The sequence below is a fragment of the Betta splendens genome, unplaced genomic scaffold (genome assembly GCF_900634795.4).
Source record: "Betta splendens unplaced genomic scaffold, fBetSpl5.4 scaffold_31, whole genome shotgun sequence".
In the NCBI taxonomy this organism is placed as follows: domain Eukaryota; kingdom Metazoa; phylum Chordata; class Actinopteri; order Anabantiformes; family Osphronemidae; genus Betta; species Betta splendens.
The window spans coordinates 29858-46170 of record NW_026577850.1 but is presented as its reverse complement, the minus strand read 5'-3'; the positions used below and the strand labels follow the sequence as shown (position 1 = coordinate 46170).

The 16313-nt window shown below is 44.0% G+C and overlaps 1 protein-coding gene across 5 annotated transcripts in view; it reads left to right on the top strand.

Moving 5' to 3' along the window:
* LOC129603767 (NACHT, LRR and PYD domains-containing protein 12-like) overlaps positions 1 to 9854 on the top strand; it is a 50588-nt gene extending 40734 nt beyond the window's left edge. For 4 of the 5 annotated variants that reach the window (XM_055506745.1, XM_055506749.1, XM_055506747.1 and 1 more), the window contains 6 exons: positions 410 to 583; positions 860 to 1033; positions 1522 to 1731; positions 2109 to 2282; positions 9040 to 9086; positions 9206 to 9854. In XM_055506745.1, coding sequence (XP_055362720.1) covers positions 410 to 583; positions 860 to 1033; positions 1522 to 1731; positions 2109 to 2282; positions 9040 to 9086; positions 9206 to 9732 — 1306 coding nt within the window. In that variant the 3' untranslated portion in view covers positions 9733 to 9854. The remainder of the gene's footprint in view (positions 1 to 409; positions 584 to 859; positions 1034 to 1521; positions 1732 to 2108; positions 2283 to 9039; positions 9087 to 9205) is intronic. The other variant, XM_055506746.1, reaches the window with a different exon arrangement.
* Positions 9855 to 16313: the final 6459 nt, after the last annotated feature.

The following is a 16313-nucleotide window of genomic DNA, read 5'->3' as shown; positions in this document are numbered from 1 at the left end:
CAACTACTGGTTCCTAAAAACGTCTTTGCTGAGGACCAGATCAAAGCAGCTGTAAAGTTAGTGAACATCAGGATCTTCTGTCTTTCTTTATTCGATTGAGCTTTAAGTCAAACCCAACAGAGAAACTTTAGCTCTGAAGAGTTTCTGCTAAAAACGTTTGACAGTTGACGTGTGATCACAGCTGATGGTCATTTCTTTCAGTGGATGAAGTGTCTGCAACATGTTTCTATGATCTGTCTTTGGTTCTTCTGGTTCTGTCCAGACACACGTTGGTTCGGATTTCTGGGATCTGGTGCAACCAACAGAGCTTCACACTTTGATGGATGAGACCAACTGAGCTACAGCTGCTTCAGCATTAACATTCATTAAGTCACTTCACATTTATAGACTATATTTTCTTTCACCACAGACTTTCTGGCCGTGAACTCACAGAGACTTACTGTGAAGTTGTGGCGTCAGCTCTGAAATCCAACCCGTCACATCTGGCACATCTGGACCTGAGTAACAATGACCTGCAGGACTCATCAGTGAAGGTTCTGTGTGCTGGACTGGAGAGTTCTCACTGTCGACTGGAGACTCTGAGGTCAGTGTTTTTTACTAGTTCATGTTTTTCAACTTGTCACTTCAAACGCCTCCACTTGAATCTAGAATGATAAAAGACTCATATAGTCATAAAGTTTGTGACGTCTTTTTCTTTAAATATGACACAGCAGCAGAGACTCAGTAAATGAATGAAAGGAACCAGATGAAGTCTTTGATCCAACACTTCTGGTTTTCTACTGGTTCCAGCAGCAGCTTGTGAATCGGTGCTGACATTAACAGGTGTATGAATGTTGTGCATCTTTTATTCTTTATTCAGATTAAGTGGCTGGAGTTTGTCAAAGATCATCTTTGATTCTCTGATCTCAGCTCTGAAGTCCAACCCATCACATCTGACACAACTGGACCTGAGTGACAACAGCCTGCAGGATTCATCAGTGAAGCAGCTGTGTGGTTTTCTGGAGAGACGTCACTGTCGACTGGAGACTCTGAGGTCAGACTGCATGGTTTAGTTCTGTGTATTCTCAGTGAGTGTGAGATACATGACAGAGCAGGAGGAGAAACCTCTGCTCAGCAGAACCAAACTGTTGCTGCACTAACTTTCTCTTTAAATCACTACATGGTCTGAGAAGATGAAACCACATCCAGGTGAATGACAGCATCTGAGCTGTGAGATCCACTAACCACATATTTAACATGTGATGAGAAAGTTACTCCTCTGTCTCTGTCCAGTGTCTGAACTCAGACACAGAAACTGGAGGTTGAAGCTTTAAGACGAGACATTGTAGTTTGTGTTTATCAGAGTTTAGACAAGAACATTTCAGTCAGGATCATATTGTTGGTTCTATTTCCATCAAGACAACATGGATTAAACGCATGAATCACAATAAAGACACAAAGATGTTTCTGAGAAAATCCTGATGACGCTATAAGACACTGATTGGTTTCGTTTCAATGTTAACCCACATCTTCATCTTTCAGACTGAGTGTGTGTGACCTGTCAGAGAGAAGCTGTGAAGCTCTGTCATCAGTTCTCAGCTCTCGGTCCTCTAGTCTGAGAGAACTGGACCTGAGTAACAACAACCTGCAGGATTCAGGAGTGAAGCTACTGTCTGCTGGACTGAAGAGTCCTCACTGTCGACTGGAGACTCTCGGGTCAGGAGTCATGAAGCTAAAGATCATCTATGAAATGTGCAGAACACTCACACTCACATTGTCTGTAAAGTCCTTTAATGAGCTCAAACTACAGAACCAATTTATTAAACAGGCAGGAAGTCTAAACTGTGGAGGATCAATAAACTCTTAACATTTCTGTTTAATCACATATATTAAATGAGATGTGAACTGATTTCAACTCCTCCATCTTTGTTTTACTGCTTGTTCACCATGTTTGTCAGTATCTGACTCAAGTTTCCAGACTTTCATTGTCATGTTGCTGATGATCAGATCACATTTTAAGCAGGAACCTGTGAAACAGTTCTTAGTGTTTCTCTCCACTGTGGATGCTCAAATGTGCCTCTAATCCAAACTGTAGTATGTAAGTGTGCTTTAACATTGTGTGTGTTCAGGCTGTCAGGCTGTCTGCTCTCAGAGGAAGCTTGTGTCTCTCTGGCCTCAGCTCTGAGCTCCAACCCCTCCCATCTGAGAGAGCTGGACCTGAGCTACAATCATCCAGGAGACTCAGGAGTGGAGCTGCTGTCTGCTGGAGTCAAGGATCCACACTGGAGACTGGACTCTCTCAGGTATAGACACAACTACACACAGTGTCTGACGGAGGACCAAGTAGGGATGTGGAGAGAATCAGAAACACAAATAGCTTTATTGCCAGTTCCTGTAGAGTACTTTAAAGAACTAGGAATTTGTCTTGGTGTTGGCACACCCTGCCATTTATGGCACCACGTCTCTGCTGACAGTGGAAGCAAGTTGCAGCACAAAACAATGCAAAACAAAAACACACGCACACACAGTAGCACACAGTACAAGTGGAAGCCTTGCTCTGGAATTTTCTCTTAGATAGGTCAGGACAGATAGATAAGGTCGTAGAGCACACAGTGAGACTGTAAGATGGTGGTGGTGGTGGGTGGGGGAGGGGGTGTATCTGCATCAGTATAGTGAAGTGTTGTTTATAGAAGTATGACCGAGGTCAACAAAGGTGTTTACAAGCCAGTCCAACAGTTGTCCTTGAAGGGAGACACAATTAGGGAAAGAGGATAGAGTCAAAGCCAGTGAGATAGATTGGACCCGGGAAGGGAGGGTGAAAGGGAGAAGGGACAGAATAATACACAGCCAAGTCTGGTAACATTTTAACAATCCATGACTAATTTGTCCAGATAAATCGTCCAAATGGTCAGAACTCAGAGCTTTAACGCCTCTTGCGGGACCATGGGGTCCTGTGACATCTCCTCAAGCCTGTCGGACAAGGCTGTCACAATAGTAACCAAGTGTTCAATTCAATTCAATTTCAATTCAATTTTATTTATATAGCGCCAAATCACAACAAAGTTATCTCAAGGCACTTTACAAGGTAGATTTAAGGCCTTACACAACTTAACCCAACAAATCCCACGTACAGCAAGCATTTAATTTGACAGCAACAGTGGAGAGGAAAAACTCCCTCCCTAACAAGGAAGAAACCTCCAGCAGAACCAGGCTGGATGTGGGCGGCCATTTGCCTCGACCGGTTGGGGTGAGGGGAGAGAGAGAGAGAAAGGCACACCAACAACAAAAAGCAACAACAAGCAAAAACAGAGCACAGGCAGGATGGTTGGACCATAGACTAAACACAGGAAGGATGGTGGGATCCGCAGCTGCCCATCACAGATACCAAACTTTGAGTCCAATGATACCTGTAGGTGAGGACAGAGTGGAGGAGAGAGAGAGAGCGGGGGAGAAGCACAACTACTGGAGAGAAAGGGACAAGGTTAGTTGAACATAGAACAATGATGGGAGGTTATTGGACAGAAGAGGTAGAAGGAAACAGAGGAGCTAGAGGAGCTAGGAGTGTATAAATTAAGTCCCCCAGCAGTCTGTGTCTATTGCAGCCTAACTAAGAGATGGTTCCTCTGAATAACAATCATTGCCAGTGACCTGAACCATCTCTTTAACTATAAGCTTTATCAAAAAGGAAGGTTTTAAGCCTGATCTTAAAGGTGGAGAGTGTGTCAGCTTCTCAAACCTGAAGAGGGAGCTGGTTTCAGAGGAGAGGAGCTTCGTAGCTAAAAGGTCTGCCTCCCGTTCTACATATAAAGACTGTAGGAACCACAAGTAGCCCAGCGCTCTGAGAACGAAGCGTTCTGCTGGGAGCATAAGGAACTATGAGGTCTTTAAGATAAGAAGGAGCTTTATCATTGAGTACTTTGTAGGTGAGTAGAAGACTTTGAATTCTATCCTACATTTTACAGGCATCCAGTGCAGAGAAGCTAATGTAGGAGAAATGTGATCTCTCTTTCTAAGTCCTGTCAGAACTCTGGCTGCAGCATTTTGAATAAGCTGTAGGCTTTTTAAGGAGCTGTTAGGCATCCTATGAGTAAGCAGTTACCTACAGGTGTCAGAACGTCAAAGGCGGCGGACCCACATGCACAGCACGGACAGACTGGGATATGAACAAAAAAAGGAATTTATTCCAACTCAGTGTCAACATCAGGCAGGGTCATACACAGATAGTTCATATGGCGCAATGCAGTGATTCAGGCAGGCTCGGTGTCGGGGACAGGCAAGGTTCATAAACAAAAACTCAGGATTACAGTACCGTTCTAGCAGAGGCAGTGTTGTCGTCGAATTAGTAAGCAAGGTTGTTAACAGACAGGATCAAAAGCCAAGGCAAACAAAACAGACAAGGGCTAGACAGGATCTGCGTTGGTGATCAAAACAAGGTTCACAAAAACAAAGCTGTAATAGGATACCGAACGCTGGAATATGGTGAATGTCACACAACAATCTGGCGAGGTACTAGGGTGAGAGGTGGTGCTTAAATACACAGTGACCTGATTACTGATGACGTGCAGGTGTGGCTAATGACCGGTAGAAACAGGGAACAGTTGAGGCATGAGGTAAACAGGAATTCCTTTCAAAGTATTAGCGGAAGTGAAACCAAGACGTGACTCCACGCTGCGGAGTGAGTGGCAGGAAGTCCTTCAAAATAAAACCCTAGAATAGAACCAGACAATACCGAAAGTAAAGAACTCAAAATAAAACAAGGAGCAGGACCAGAGACTATGACAAGAGGTAACAAATGCATGAATGGGTTTAGCTGCATTGGTCTGAGAGAGGATGCTTCTGATTTTAGCTATATTTTTAAGATGAAAGTAGGCGGTTCTGGAGATTTGTTTAATGTATGATGTAAAAGAGAGTTCCTGGTCAAAGATGACAGCAAGGTTCCTCACAGTAGAATCTGAAGCTAATGTTATGCCATCCAGGGTGGCTATCTGACTCAATAGTGTCTCTCTCAGATTTTTAGGCCCAACAATAAGAATTTCACTTTTATCTGAATTTAATTGAAGGAAGTTTTCGGACATCCAGAATTTGATGTCTTTTAAACAACACTGAATTTTGACTTGTTGATCTGTTTCATTTGGTTCCAAGAACATATATAGCTGAGTATCATCTCGATAACAATGAAAATTAATAGAATGCTTGCTAATAATCTCACCTGGAGGAGACATGTATAGGCTAAACAAAATTGGACCAAGCACAGAACCCTGTGGTACTCCATAGCTAATCCTTGTGCATGTGGAGAATTTCTCATTAACATGAACAAACTGGAATCTGTTCAACAAATAGGATATAAACCATCCCAGTGCTGTTCCTTTAATGCCGATTCTATGTTCTGTTCTAGTGTCTGTAATAGAATGTTATGATCAATTGTATCAAATGCAGCACTAATGTCTAACAGGACAAGGACAGAAACTAGACCATTGTCTGAAGCTAATAGAAGATCATTAGTGACTCTTACAAGAGCTGTTTCTGTGCTATGATGTTTTCTAAATCCTGATTGAAAATCTTCGTACAGGTTATTCCCATTCAGGTGGTCGGATTATTGTTTAGCCACAATTTTTTCAAGAATCCTTGAAATAAAGGGTAAATTCGAAATGGGCCTATAGTTGACTAGTTCTTCTTGGTTCAGGGTAGGTTTTTTCAATAGATGTTTGACCACAGCCACCTTAAAAGCCTGTGGTACTGTACATAGCCTGAATGTAAAGATTGGTTTATTTGATTTAATATGGACGAGCTGATTAAAGGTAGAACTTCTTTGAGTAATATGGTTGGGATTGGATCTAAAAGACAAGACGACTTGGAAGAGTTGATTATTGAGGTAACTCCATATGAGTTATGGGGAAAAAGCTGTGTAGGTAAGACAGAGGATTTGGTAAATTTAAAGTTGATGGATCTAGACAGTGCTTTCTGTCATTTGGAAGAAGTCGCTGCTGAATGTTTTTTTTAATGGTGATAATTTTATTAGTAAAGTAGTTCATAAAGTCATTGCTGCTGCGATTTAAGGGAAAATAGACTCAACACAGCTATGACTCTTAGTCAGCCTGGCTACAGTGCTGAAAAGAAACCTGGGGTTGTTTTTATTTTTCTCAATTAAGGAGGAATAATATGTTTTTCTAGCAGCACTAAGTGCTTTTTATATGGCAGGCAATGCAGTTTACATTTATTTTGTTGGAAAACCACTGCCTTTCTAGTTGTCTGGTCCTGTGCTTTAGGCTGCGGATGTCTGAGTTATACCATGGAGCTAACCTCCTCTGATTCACTGCCTTTTTCTTCAGAGGAGCCACTGTGTCTAACATTGTATGTAGAGAAGCTGCAGCATCATCTACAAGACAGTCAACCTGTTCATAAGGATTAAGGTGACTGTTCTCCTCTGTGTAGCTACAAGACAATGAGGCAAATGATAATGGAATCATCTGCTTGAATCTGGCAACAGCGTTGTTAGATAAACCTCTGCTATAGTAACATTTCTTTCCAGCTACTGTAAGCTCAATTACAGTATCCTAAAAAGTTAAAAAAAATGGTCAGATAACAGAGGGTTTTGGCGAAGAACTATTAAATTATCAATTTCAACTCCATATGTCATGATAAGAGTGAGGGTATGGTTAAAACGATGAGTGGGTTCATTTACTTGCTGAGTAAAACCAAGTGTCTATTAAGGAGTTAAAAGCAGTGCTGAGACAGTTGCTGTCAACATCTACATGAACGTTAAAGTCTCCCACTACAATGAATTTTTCTGTGCTAACAACTAAGTCAGATAAGAATTCAGAGAATTCAGTTAAGAACTCTGAATATAAAGCAGGAGGACGGTAAACAATACAAAACACAACTGGCTTCTGAGTTTTAGAGTCTGGATGAGAAAGTGAGGCTCCCAAATGAGTTATAACTATGTTTAGGTTTAGGAGTAATTAATAAATCAGAGTTATAAATTGCTGCTACTCCTCCACCTCTACCTGTACTTCTAGGAACATGATAGTTGATGTGACTCATTGGAGTCGACTCATTTAAAGTAACATTTTCATCCTGCTGCAGCCAGGTTTCAACAAGACAAAACAGGTCTACAGTATGTGATGGTCACTTATCAAGTCATTTATTAACAAGGATTTAGATGAGAGAGATCTGATATTTAATAAACCACACTTTATTAACTTATTGTTACTTTGTTCTATAAGAGGAACTGTTTTGATGTTTATTAAATTCTGATAAGTCACTCCTCTTTGATTTGTTTGTGACTTGTATAGTTTAGATGGTCGGGGAGCAGACACAGTCTCTATGCGATAACTAAGACTAAGAGTGGGTGACGGCTGTAGAGAACATGCAGAGAGGCGTGTAAGACTGAGACTCTGCATCCTGGGCTCCACTCTAAGTTGTCACGGAGTGGGAAGACTAAGCAACATGGCAATGTTACTAGAGAACAGAGAGGCTCCGTCCAACGTGGGATGGACGCCGTCTCTTCTAATTAGCCCAGGTTTTCCCCAAAAAGTGCTCCAATTAGCCACAAAGCCCACATCGTTTGCAGGACACCACCTAGACAACCAGCGCTGGAGCGATGACAGCCCATGTCATTGCTGGTGACATTGGGGAGGGGTCCAGAGAAAACGACGGAGTCTGACATTGTTTTGGCGAATGAACACACCGACTCAATGTTAGTTTTAGTAGCTTCCGAATGGCGTAACCGGGCGTCATTTGTTCCTGCGTGTATTACGATCGTAGCGTACTTACGCTTATCCTTTGACAGGAGCTTAAGATAAGACTCAATGTGGCTCGCTCTGGCCCCCTCTGGCAAACACTTAACTATGACCGCTGGATTCTCTAACTTCACATTTCGGACTATGGAGTCACCAATGATCAGAGTGGGTTTCTCAGCGGGTGTGTCGCTGAGTGGGGAAAATCTCTTTGAAACGTTAAGCAGTTGGTGGTGAACCGTGGGCGCCTGCCTAAAGCTACTTTTCTTACAAGCCGTGACCCAGTTATTATCCAGCTGCCTGGGGCCAGCCGGGGAAGTGGTAGCAGCTAAGCTAGGAGGCTCTGCACCGGCTAAAGGGACCTGGCTAGCTGGTCTGTTTTCTAAAGTGCAAAGCCGAGACTCTAAGTCTAACAACCTCGCCTCCAACCCTGCAACTAGCGTACACTTATTACAGATACCATTACCATCACTAAAGGAGGCAGAGGATAAGCTAAACATAAGATACACCGAGCACCAAACAGAGCGAGAGGGAGAGGAAAAGGGGGAAGCCATAGGAGGAAGTAAGCTAGGTGCTACGCTATTAGAGAAAACACCTAGATAACAGTGAAAATTAGCAGGATATTTAATAAAAAGAAAGGATGCTTTAGTGTTACAAGCTTGTTTTGCAACTCTTAGCAGTCGCTACCAGATATAAAAATATAAGCGGAGAGTAACGCCGCACACGCACAGCGGTAGGAAACCTCAGTAACCGGAAATGACTGCAGGCGTTATCCATCTGTCACCTGTCTTTCTCCAAATGGGCTGACATGAGTCAAGGTCAATCATAAGTAGCCCTGTTATCAATGTCCAAAATAAGAATAGATCCTCTGCGTCCTCAATAGATAGATATTCCAGAATAGTAGATCAGGGAGCTCAGAAAAGACAGGACAAGGACACTGCAAGCAAAAGCAGATTGGGAGCAGAAAGAAAACACATCTGCACTCCATAAGGGGCGGAAGTAGAAGATCTAATGAACTTAGAACCCAACCTTGGAGTTGGAGTGTGTGATAATAAACACATTCAGACTTTGCTTCCAGTGGTGTCACATTACTGTAGTTTGGTGGTAACAGAGTGACTGAAAGACTGAAAGTGATGAAGTGAAATAGAGAAGTCAAAGCTTTTCTCCACATCACTTCCTGCTCCGTAGATTCCAGGATAAGGATCCAACTCCTTAGTTGTTGCTGAATGTCCATCCCTACATACAAGCCTGCATCTGAAATGTGTGTGTGTAGGAGCCATGTAATGTCCATGTCTGCATGTCTCTGACCCCCTCCTCCTTTCAGGGTGGAGCCTGGTGGAGTCCGATGGTTGACACCAGGTCTGAGCAAGTGTAAGTGTGTTTTTACTGAGATCAGCAACATTCAACCATCTTCAAACTGTCATGAGTCATCATCAAACTGATTATAGATCAGTAACTGCAGCTGGATTGTGTTGTGTACTCTCCATCAGATTTCTGTCAACTCACCATCGACACAAACACAATGAACGGGAAACTACAACTGTCTGACAACAACAGGAAAGTGACACGTGTGGAGGAGGATCAGTCATATCCTGATCATCCAGACAGATTTGAAGTCTGGCCTCAGCTGCTGTGTAGTAATGGTCTGACTGGACGCTATTACTGGGAGGTTGGGTGGAGAGGAACCGTTTATATATCAGTGAGTTACAGAGGGATCAGAAGGAAAGAAGACAGTTATGACTGTTGGTTTGGACGCAACAATCAGTCCTGGAGTCTGATCAGCTCTGATCGTCGTTACTATGTCAGACACAATAACATATTAACATCCATCTCCTCCTCTGTGTCTCACAGAGTATCAGTGTATGTGGACTGTCCTGCTGGTTCTCTGTCCTTCTACAGAGTCTCCTCTGACAAACTGATCCACCTTCACACCTTCAACACCACATTCACTGAACCTCTTTATCCTGGGTTTGGTTTCTGTCCTGGTTCCTCAGTGTCTCTGTGTGATGTGTCGTAATGAGAGTTTGATCCTGTCAGAGAAATGTTGTCACTGTTTAACATAGTTCAGTCTGTTTACGTCTGTCTTGTTTTCAGATTTATGTATTAAATTTATGTATTAAAGTTTCTTTCTGAACCAGTTCTAAATGATTCCTTGTGAACTTCTTCCTCCTCCATCCTTTAACGGTGGAAGCTCTGGTGTGGGTGTGAATATGTATCTGAGAGTGCATGGGTTCACGTATGATTGAGTAGTTGTTTGTGTCTGTGTCTGTGAGTGTGTATGCGTGTGGTACAGTTGGTCCTGGGGTCCGTTTCCTGCTAGTGTTACATGGATCTCCTGCCTGGGTGGGCTCTTTTATGCCGACCCTCACCGATCGTGTTGTGGGGTCTGATGTGGTGCTGGGGGCTTCTCCTTGTGGGCTCCCTACGGACCGTGAGTCCTCGGGCTCCACTCTGTCAGTCCAACCCTCCCACTGGGGGGAGTGTTTTGCCCTGGTTTTCCCTCACTTGTTGCTGTGTGTGTGTATATATTTGTGTTGTATTGGCATGTTTGTTTATTTGTGTTAAAAGGGATTTGTTGTGGTGGGTGGAGCCCCGGGCAGATCCTCAGTGACTCCAACCAGGGGTGTGTTCCATAAAGCAGGGTTGATTAACCTTCTGCTAAACCCTGAACTCTCTGATTAACCCGGAACCTGCTTACCCTGAGTATGATGGTTCCAAAACACCTGAGATGAGTTAGGTTAATTTACCTCCCTTGGTAACCCACAGTTAACACACGTGCACAGCGTATATAGGAAGACATTCACAATCGATCACCAAATTCACGAGTGTCACAGTCTCAGGTCCTGCTCCTTGTTCTATTTTGAGTTCTTCATTTTCGGTATTGTCTGGTTTTATTCTAGGGTTTTATTTTGTAAGGACTTAGTTTGTCATCCATGTCGTCATGTTTTTTGGTTCCTTACTTCCGGTTTACGTCATGTCACAGCTGTTCCCTGCTTCACCCGGTCATTATCCACACCTGCACTTTATCAGTAATCAGTTCAGCTTGCATTTAAGCACCACCTCTCACCCCAGTACCTCGCCAGATTGTTAGTTCGTGTTCGCGTGCATTCACCGTCATCCTGCGTTTTTGTTCTTGTCCCGACCCGTGTTCCCGATCTTGTTTTGCCTACCGTTACCGAGCCTTGCCTGATCCCTGCCTGCTTCATCTGCTGAACTTATCTGGTAATGACCCCGCCTGTCTTATGATTACGATTCTGCCTGATCCTGATCGGTACTGCTATCTCTGCCAACACGATAAACGAACCCTGTCTGTCCACGGAACTGAGCCTGCCTGAACCCTCGCATTGATCCTGTCTGCTTAGCTGTGTATGACCCTGCCTGATTCTGACTCAGAGTTTTGGAATAAAATCCTTTTGTTATTCATATCCCTGCCTGTCCGTGCTGTGCATGTGGGTCCGCCGCCTTTGACGTTCTGACAACGAGTCACCATGGAAATCTGAAGCGACAACAAAAGGGCAGCATATTTCAGGAGCGGAGTTGGAAGTTTTAATGCTGGTGTATGAAGAATTTAAGCCGATTATTATTAGAACAAGCAACCCAGCTGCATCGGCGAAGGAAAGAGAGTTGGCTTTACAAAAAGTAATAATAATAAAGTAAAAGAGTAAAAGTACACAATTACATGATGCATGTATTAAACATGTTTAACATAATCTTTCTGTAATGTAGCTAATAAAAAGAAGGCAGAGGCTTGTCAGACAGGTGGGGGCACCACCATCTCCTCTCACCCCATCTGAGGAGCTGGCTCTGTCCCTGAATAAAGGGTGACCAGTGGTTGAGGGCATTCCTGGGGCTCTTCATCACACACTACTTCCCACGACATGAGTAACTTCTAGTTTAGTAAGTTTTGTAGTAAATTTAAATTAACAACTTTAAATTAACTACTTTGGCTGGGTTCAAAGTTCTAATTTCTTATAATTATTGTTGTGTTATTTCTTCTGCATATATGTCTATATGTCTCTGTGTTGTTGCAACATGGTAATTTCTCAATCGCGGGACAATAAAGGTATTCTATATATGTATGTATGTATGTATGTATTATGTACAGTACACAAAGTATGTGACCTGCCTCACAATAAAACCCTTGACTTATTCTACGCCAACACCAAAGAGGCCTACACTGCATCCTCCCTCCCACCGCTGGGCCGAGCTGACCACAACATACTGCATCTTCTGCCTGTGTATAAACCTGTTGGTCACAGGCAGCCGGTGGTGCCCGGCACAGTGAGGAGGTGGAGAGCTGAGAGCGAGGAGGCTCTCAGGGACTGTTTTAACACCACTGCGTGGACGGAGCTCTGCGACCCACATGGGGAGGACATTAACGCAATAACAGACTGTTTAACGGATTACATCAACGTCTGCTGTGAAAACACCGTTCCCTCCAGGCGGGTTCGGTGTTTCACCAACAACAAGCCTTGGGTCACCCCTGATATTAAAGCTCTGCTAAAGGAGAAGAAGAGAGCATTTAAATCAGGAAACAGGGAGGAGCTGAGGAGGAAAATCTGTGAGAGGTAAGGCCAACTACAGGAGGAAGATGGAGGAGCAGCTGCAGCAGAACAATGTCAGTTCGGTGTGGAGAAGCCTGAAAACCATCTCTGGCTTCCAAGCTCCACACCCACAGGCTGAGAGGGACCTGAGCTGGGTCAACGAGCTGAACTCATACTTCAATAGGTTTGACCAAGCACCCACTCACACCTCCCAGCAGCTGCCTCCAAACCTTTTGTCACCTCATACCACTGGATTACCACCCCCCACAGCCCTTCACACCTTTACACAAAGTCCTCTACCCTCAGCCCTGACGACTGGTGACTCTTCCCAACAACACCCCCTCACTTCACACCACACTGAGACACTCCCTCCACCCCTATCCTTCTCCAGCACCCAGGTGAGAAGTGAGCTCAGGAAGATCAAGGCCAGGAAAGCAGCTGGACCAGACAGCATCAGCTCCAGACTCCTAAAGTCCTGTGCAGGCGAACTGTGTGGAGTTATGGAGCATGTCTTCAACCTGAGCCTCAAGCTGAGGGTGGTACCAAAGCTCTGGAAGACCTCCTGCGTGGTACCAGTGCCCAAGACACCGCACGCCAAAGACCCCAGCAGCTTCAGACCAGCGGCTCTGACATCACACCTGATGAAGACACTGGAGAGACTGGTCCTGGGTCACCTCCGCTCTGCAGTGGGAACCTACCTGGACCCGCTGCAGTTCGCCTACCGACACGGCATAGGAGTAGACGACGCTGTCATCTTCCTCCTACATCGAGCCCTTTCCCACCTAGAGAAGCCCGGCAGCACTGTGAGGATCATGTTCTTTGACTTCTCCAGTGCCTTCAACACCATCTAGCCGGTGCTTCTGAAACACACATCCAGGGAAGGGATATTGAGAGAGTGGACTCTTACAAGTACCTGTGTGTGCATCTGAACAATGAACTGGACTGGACTCATAACACGGATGCACTGTACAGGAAGGGTCAGAGCAGACTCTACCTGCTGAGGAGACTGCAGTCTTTTGGAGTGAGAGGGCCACTCCTGAAGACCTTCTATGACCCTGTGGTGGCATCAGCCATCCTGTACGGTGTGGTCTGCTGGAGGAGCAGCATCACAGTGAAGGACAGGATGGACAGGGTCATCAAGAAGTCCAGCTCTGTCCTGGGCTGCACTCTGGACACGGTGCAGGAGGTGGGTGAGAGCAGGGTCCTGGCTAAACTGACATCCATCATGGACCAGGACTCTCACCCACTGGAGGACTCACTGTCTGCTCTGGAGAGCAGCTTCAGTAGCAGACTGATCCACCCTCGCTGTGTGAAGGAGAGATATCGTAGATCCTTCCTACCTGCTGCTGTCAGACTGTATAATCAGAACTGTTGACCACGTCCCACTAGTCACTCACCCACTGCATCAGTGGTTTATATAGCAACCTGCTCTGCACAATATTTGTGTAAATCAGTGAACAATCATGTATATTGTTACCGGTACAAATCTTATACCCATTACTGTGCAATAACCCTGCAATGACCTCATACTCACTCTAACTGTACTGTACTGCTTTGAACCGTGCCAACACAAACTGTTCTGTACCTGCATTCTCGCTCATCTGTACTGCTGTTGTGAGAAGTAATTTCCCCACAGCGGGACTATTAAAGGTTTTCTTATTCCTATTCTTCTTATTCTTGGACCTGACACATCTACACCCAACAGATGAAAGGGCATCATGACGAATGGGGAACAGATTGTGTCTGAGGCCTCCTCCTCTGTTAAGGGAGGGTGCATTCATTTCCCCTTCACCTCTCTGTCCAGAATGTGAACTTGGTTTTCTTCCAACGAGTGGCCCTTTTCATTCAGATGGAGATCCAGCGCTGAAACTGGACCTGATGTGTTGTTCCATCTGTGCTGGGCCGTCCTTCTGTGTAGAGGCTGTTTGGTTTCACCAATGTATCACTCTGAGCCTATTCACTGCACTGGACTGCATAAACTATGTTGCTCTTCTTATGTTCCTCATCTTTTGGGTGAATGTGTTTCTGTCTGAGTGTATTAGTGCCTAAAATAAACGGTTATGTGGTAGTTTCCAAAAACCCTTGCTGCTCATGTAAGGAATGACCAGGTTCCTCCACTGGTCCTGAGACTCAGGCTGTTCTCTTCTCCTTCTAATGGTTTGAAAAAAAAATTTTTAGGACAATACAAAACCTCAATTTACCTGCAGCTGCGTACGTATATCTTCAGTCTAACACTCTCTCATCTCAACCTATGTGAATAGTGCACAGTTTCTATGAACATATATCTAACCTCTCAATAAAAAAAAACACATCAGTTCACACACACACACACACACACAGGACTTTTACTCCACTTTTATTTTGAGTTCAAATAAAAAGGAAGAACAAATGTGAGATCATGTACACGATGCTGTCGGGGGTTTGAAAACTGTCTGCACGAAATGCCTGTACCTGCAGTTCAATGACATCTCTACCAGTGAGATGTCTCCATCTAGTGGCCAAATACAATCACCACCACCTCATCCTCTGCTCTGAACCTCTTAACTGTGTGACGTGTCCTCCTCTACTGCCCTCATCACCCTCTGCAGCCTGGTTTTCCTCACCATCAGCCCTCCTTTGTTCCTCTAACACAAACACCAAATCCAAATGATCATTCAATAAATGTGTCACCATAGAAACAACCCTGCCTCCAACTCACCACCAACAAACTGGACACTTCTCCAAAAACATTCCCACAAACTGGCTGCTACAATGCGTTGTTTCTTCCCTGTGCTACAAATGACAGGTGAGGCAGAGCTTTGCTCCAGGCTTCAACCATCTCCACAAACAATAGATCCTTTGTCTTTATGCTATAAAAAATATTTACGTATGGGTATTGAGGCAAAGTGAGGCAAAAATAAGCTTCTGATTAAAAAGATATTGGCTTTAATCATTTTTCGCAACGTGAAAGCTTCTTACTGGTTTAACTGGTCTCATACACATATTAAAAGTGGTGAAATATCTTGGTTTAAGCTGCAGAGGACACGTCACCAACCTATTTGATATTTGTCATTTCATACAGTATAAACTGTCCTCGTCACTCCTGTAGTTTCAAGCAGATACAACAGGAGTAAAGGTGTAAAACAAACAAGTTGCTGCAATAATAAGTTGTAGATCTGCTGAGTCGTGGCGTCGTGTCATAGTTAAACGGTGACGATCGACAACTGCTGAAAAAGCAAATTACAATGATTATTACGGTTGTTTAAGCAAAATCTAAAAGACGTGGCATCATTACGACCACTGGAAAACTAGTGATTAGTATTTACAAGTTACGTCAGTCTAAACCCGAAATAAGCAGCTGTAGCTTAAGGCCGATATAATGTAAGTCTTCACTAGGCGGCGCGCGCTCCCATGTACAACAACGGATTCTTGGAAAACAGTCACAATTTGGCACCAGCATTAACAGGCACAACGTGTTGGGTGGCGCACGACCGAGCGACAAGAGATGACACGAGGCGTCAGCAATGAGGACGTTCATTGGTCCATTCACTGTTTCCGGCATAAACACCACAGAAGAAGACAACATACTCATTAACTGAGCATAGCAATTGACGCAGGAAAATGTATCAAACTTTGTTTAAGTTTAATTATTTTTCTCAAAGGATGAGAAGAGGAGGTGCAATTAAGAAATACAGTGTACAAGGTCACTTTACAATAAAAAGTAAGTTGAAACGCCTGCAAAATTAAACACAAAAACGATGGCACAATTTCAGTGTGTAAAACAATTTTAAATAGCATTTTACAAAGTGTCTAAATAAAGAGAGTTTTGGTCTAACCATTACCTTGTCACAAATTTGTCTAGCAATGAAAGGTTATGAAGCATAACTAGCTGCTTAATCCTTTGAGCAGTGTGAATACATGTCACTTCATTGTGAATGTTCCTGTTTGTCACAGCGCTCTAGGTAGCGGACCCACATGCAACAGCGGAGACAAGACTGGGTGGAAAACTTCGTTTACTGATTCTCGTGGTCAGGCAGGCAAGGGTCGGTACACAAGGCGGCAGTTACAGTACAGG